General features: G+C 34.6%; 1 protein-coding gene across 3 annotated transcripts in view; it reads right to left on the reverse strand.

The window, feature by feature from the left end:
• The window catches only part of Clic (chloride intracellular channel protein 5), a 106,347-nt gene that overhangs the window by 5,191 nt on the left and 95,156 nt on the right, over positions 1-6,000 (reverse strand). For all 3 annotated transcript variants that reach the window (XM_067114390.1, XM_067114389.1, XM_067114391.1), the window contains exons 3-4: positions 4,584-4,746; positions 757-931 (exon numbers count right to left, since the gene is read on the reverse strand). In XM_067114390.1, coding sequence (XP_066970491.1) covers positions 757-931; positions 4,584-4,746 — 338 coding nt within the window. The remainder of the gene's footprint in view (positions 1-756; positions 932-4,583; positions 4,747-6,000) is intronic.

The raw sequence follows: 6,000 nt of genomic DNA on the forward strand, positions 1-6,000 counted from the left end.
AAAAACTATTTAAGTGTGTATGTTTAAAAAAAAGGTTGTTCTATTGATGCAACATGATTTTTTCTGAAAAACTGAATCGCTGTGACTTCCTGATCTTGTAAGAACTTGTTCCCATATCTAAGTAGTACAGTAGTTTTTTAACAGTTTTCCTAAATCACCTTAAATCAAAATTTCTAGCTTAGAGTAACTAAATTCTTACTCTTTACAGTTACTATATCCTTCAATATAAACCACTACTTTTCTTACACTGTTCTGAACATTTTTGTTAGTCTCCCTGGCAAATACAAAAAATAGAGAAAAGAAGAGAGTACTCAACGGTCATGGAATGAAAGCCTAAAATAACTGCCCAAATACAGGAAGAAAGGTAAAATACAGTACAATATCGAGATCTTGTGTTGAATTTTATGCATATGTATGGAGGTTTTTATGAAATCCTGTGAATTCTAAAACTTTAATCAGGAAAAAATTTATTACTGACCAGAGAAATTTAATAAAAGATGTGGACCCCAAGAAGATGTACTACTTACGGAATCTTCCCATTTAGCTGGCCAAAATCTTTATCTTCCCTTGCCTTTCATTCTAACCTCTTGTTTAAGAGTAAATTAGACTGGTGAGCCCTGGTCTATAATCAGAATTCTGTGGTCTTGTTTAACTAATAATAATAATAATAATAATAATGATCAAGATGATGAAACAGTCATTACATCATACTATATAGCTTAATCGTGGCAAAAACAAAACCTACAATGTGCATACCTGCCACTCGAATGTGCTGCAACTTGGGCATGAGCTCACAGTCGAAGCAACACATTGTGTCTCCTGTTAGGAACCTTGTGCCTCTTTCTCCCAAATGATCATTAATCTTGCGAAGGTGTGTCATTAGGATCTTTTTGGAAGAATCATCACGCTTTAGTAGCATGAGCTTGAATTTCTGCAAGATGAATGAAAAATTTTAATAGATAAAAAATTATATAATAAAAATAAAAAGAAAAATCACTGACAAACTACTTACACAACTTGGTAATTTTCATTAGCCACTCTTCACTGACAATAGCCATTAGAAAAATAAACAAGTCTATAAAAAAAAAATACAGAGAGGGAGAGAGAGACATGAGAGAAGAAAGCTTTCAAGTTCTGGCAGAGGACAGGTACATTAGATGATGCAGATGTATACTGTATAATGGAAAGAGGAAGGAGGCTAAAAGGTAAGTAGTAAGGGCAAATAAGAGTACAGGTAACTGGGAGGAATGGAATAAATTAACAAAGCAAATGGAAAGAGAAAAAATATCTAAGACAGCCAAGGGGCTGAAGAAAGATGATGGAAAACATGAAAAAGAGGAAATATATGAACTATAAAAATGGAAAGATTAAAATTGAAATTAAGAGATAGTGAATTGACAGAGGCTATATTTTAAAAACAATCTGAATGAAAAAATGAACATGAGCAGCAAGATGTACGTGTAACAGAAGGCCAAGTGTAGAGAGCATAACAGCTCATGGGGTTCAAAGATCCCTTGGAAGATGAGAAACTAGAAAGCAACCAGACCATCTAGAGCAGGGTTTGGCAACCTCTGGCCCGCGGGCCACATCCAGCCCATGAAGGACGTCATTCTGGCAGCCACATTAACACACGGACACTAATATCTAACAACTGTTACCTAGTTAAAGGCATTGACCAATCCTTATAGTAAATTTGGTATCATGGGCTTTCATGGCCCTCCTCCAAGGCACTGCATAGATGTCAGGCCCACACTATCAAAAAGGCTGCCAACCCCTGATCTAAAGTAACAAGTGACCTATTGAAAGCAGCAGGAAGTCCAGTCATTCATGAGTTTAATAGAATATCTGCAAATCTGACAAAATATGAAACAGCATTTCTGAACATTACAGCAACTTTTGTGAAAGCAGTCCAAAAGAGTAGCTGTAGCATGGATGAAATAGACAGCTGAACTTCTGATAAATAAAAAACAGAATCAAGGGTACTGACATGGAAAAAGGAGATTTTTAAGAGGTGTGACAAGAGAATGTGAAGATTCATGGCTGCTGTCTCGTGAGAAGATAGTACTGCTTATGAGGACCTGAGAGAGATATGTGGCATGATGAGGCGGGAAAAAAGACTGTGATCTCATTGACTGAGATGGTTTGGACATGTGGTGAGAAGGGATGAGGAGCAGTTGGTCAGAAGAACAGGTATGGAAGTGGCTCGATAGACTTGTATGATGGCCCAAGAAATCATAAAGGGATAAATGAAGACCTAGACCTAATGGGAGTTTAGAGAAAGAAAACAGGATAAGGAAGAGTGGAGAAAACTCATTTTCACATCACAACCCATAGAGGGGAAATATAAAAAGCATTTTATCGTGATTTATGTCAATAAACCACAGTACATACCTAAAATCAAGACAGTATCACAGAGAAATCAGACAAACTTTTATGCAATTTTATGTGAATAGTCCTTGGGGACTGACCTCATCTATGCAAGAAAACTAATCAAGTCAGCCTTTAAATAAGATAACTAAAATGACAAGGTATTACTCATAGTTTTCTAACAATCTTAGGCATATTCCTTGGGTCTTAACAGAGTGTTTTAATCTTTATAACCACCTTGAATTTACATGGCATTATTTTACACTCAAAATATAACATTACTTTATTCCTAGTTGATCAATTACACTTCCTTGTTATGTACAGTAGCTTTCACATTAGTTGCACACAGCTATCCTTAAAGTATGTGACAATTTCAATGAGAAAACATTTGCTCACTTTGAATATTTCATGATGCTGACAAGTTATAATCTAATATAAACAAAATTTATGTATCAAAAGATAAAGACCCCTAAAGACAGTAATTACATCCTCAATGAAAGTCCACCAACATTTCTGAGGAGTTCTAGTTAATTTCATAACCTAACGAAGCAGACACATCTTATGATACAGTATTCCTAATATTGCTATTGCATCATTAATGCTAATACTGTAGTGTACAGTACAAGTGGGTACATTCATAAACACTCAATACTTTCTACTGACCTAAATTTGAAAATTCTGACATAAATCTGAATTAAATTCATTCACCAAGAGAGGCCTTAATCTTATAAGAAAGTGTTACAGTGCATGCACACTTAACACAACGCAGTTCCATTGTAACAAGATATGGAGGAAGTAATGCCTCTTTCCCAAAAGATACAATTGCAAGTGCTTTTATTCTTTTCCTCCAAGGCCATTTTGTCTGTGCACACTTAACCAGTTAAATTTAAATCTTTTCACACTTACTAAAGCCATGCATTTTATTTATGTAACTGAAATGCAAAAAATTAACAAATAAGAGTGAGAGAGATTCTTATAAAGCAATATTAACCATTAATGAAGTGGTATCTCTAAATTTAGATAACTAATATTCATTATCAGTTATTCTTACTGCAGCATTTAAAACAATAATACTAGAGTTCATGACTCAAGACTCAGGATGGATGTAGTTAGGTGTTTCTGTTATTACTTGTCTTGTTTTTTAACTTCCAAAATAAAATGAAAATGCCAAAACTGCATAAAAATCTTGTCTTATCCAGAAAGAGTATAAAAAATTTAGGATAACTTGAAACTACACCGTTTTAGTATAAAATTTAAAACTATTATTATTTGTGGAAATGAAGACTTTTCTTTTTTTTGCAATTAATATCCAGTTCTACTTGGTTACAGTAGACAATTTTGTGTAAATCATGTTTATAGTAAGGACCACAAAGAAGGGCACAAAGAGCTGGATGCAAAGAAAAGGGGTAAGATTTGGTGACAAAACTGAATGCTTATTAACTGGGTAATGATGAAATCTAAAAATACTTGGTAAGCTGTAAAAATAAATCATACACAGGTAGAGATATTTAAGGCCAAAAAATCCAAGAGTAATAACCGATGAACATGATAAACTTGCTGATCGGGTACTGAATTTAGTGAGAATTAAGAAATTGCTATGTAAGAAATGCTTACTTCGTAAAGAAGTATCTCTACAGAAAGTTGTAAATGCTTGCATATAATTATATTAGACTAATGTAACTGCCTTTATAATTGTGTGCAAAATTACTTAATGAAGTAGATACAATATCTATTTGATATCACAACAAAATAAAAAATGAATAATCATCAGTTTGGCTGGGCAAAGTCCATTTTAATCAAGTTCACTGACTTGTTCATAAAACAAACTACTCTAAAATGTGTTTTTGACCTACACTGTAACCAAAGAGCATAAAACAAATAGATATGAGAACCCCACATGGAATATACCAAATTTGGTGAAAACAGAACATGAAATTGAATTAACCGAGTGTGGTTTGCCCATGCAACAGATATAAAAGAAAAGTAAATTTTTGAACACATGATATTCAAGACTATTCAATAAGTTGTGAAGACTAGGAGATATTTATAGGGAAACTAAAATATTTTGAAAAAGAGTTAACACTTATTAGTAGCAGTTCAAGCAAACTAACAGCCATGATGGACACGCAATTATAGGCCAGCCTGATGGACCAAATAGGGCCTCATCAGAAGACTTCCAAAAACAACCACCGATGATTTTGAAGTCCTGTACTTACACTGTAAACATTTTCAGTGCGCTGGGCCACATCCTTATCCTGGACAAAGAGGTTGTGCCCGCCTGGGATGTTCTTCATGATGTGTCGTTCGATCTTGTCATTCTCGAGGACTGCCAGCCCATTGTCTATTAAAATGGGAGGAGGGGTTGCTTCGAAGTTGGACCTGTGGAATCGAGTCAAAATGAATTTCCTTCAGCCATGTTAGACGGCAAGATGCAGTAACCAGTCCTATGAGTTAAGAATGCTAACTCAATGGTCAGGTTAAATTTAATAATAATAAAGCAGCAAATCTGGTGGGATTTAAAAAACTCTTAGGCAATGCAGTATATCAGTTCTTATCACAACATCCACCAAAGATGTTGGAGGGAAGCAAGTTTTCTGCTTTTCTTTTTCTCTCCAAGCCTCCACACACCCGAAAGGTGTGCTGTATTCAGTTTTTTTTTTAATCTGGTTATAATTATAGCCAAGAAGGGACGGTTCATTTTTACAGAAGGCTATTTATTTCTTTTATTAATTTTCATCATGTAACACCAAAAAGATAACATTAAAGACCTTCACAAAATGTTTTAGACCTTACACCAGGGTGTTCTTATAAGATGTGTACAGTTTATGCGGTAAATATGATCACTTCCACTATTTCTCTCCTCTTTGAATTAACATTTAATAAAATAATGCCCCAAAATATTTTCACTCCAAACCAGAGTACTAATGTGTTTAAACAAAAGACACATTCTAGAGTACCTGTACTCTTGCATGAGTGAGGTCGAGGTACCGGTAATTACCAAGCTTAAAATTAGTATGAGTTTGACAGTTTAACAAATTGAGTAAAAAAAAAAAAGTGCTAACTGATGACATACATGAGTTGAAAAGCCTCACATGAACATGCCTATCACATGCGTGTGTGTGTGTGTGTGTGTGTGTACACACAAAAATATCTTCATTGCCTCCATGATGAAAGTTTCAATGAAATCCTGCCATATGTCTCTTCCCTGTGCTTTGTCTTCCACAAATCTCCACTCATCTCCAGACTCCCTTTTCACAGTTCTCATTCGGATGGGTCTAGGTCTTCCAACTCTTCTGGTGGCCATAGGGGCATACTGACACTATCACAAAATATTCCCTCTGGGGCTGTGTGAATGGTATGTCCCATCCATCTCAATCTCCCTTTCCTCATTATCTAATCTACATATGGAAATTCTGTAATTTATCTTACGGTATAATTTTATCTTCAAATTTAGTCTCTTCTGAATATACTGAAGTTTTAATGACATACCATGATTCACGTTCATATAGTAGTACAGATCTCTCAATATTTATGAATTAACTTATTATCTGACGTAATTTCAGTCTTTTCGATTTCCAAATCCTGCATATTTGAGAAATTCAAGCAAATTTATCATTTTTCATCTAATGTTAC

Source organism: Macrobrachium rosenbergii, chromosome 13 (assembly GCF_040412425.1).
Source record: "Macrobrachium rosenbergii isolate ZJJX-2024 chromosome 13, ASM4041242v1, whole genome shotgun sequence".
NCBI lineage: Eukaryota > Metazoa > Arthropoda > Malacostraca > Decapoda > Palaemonidae > Macrobrachium > Macrobrachium rosenbergii.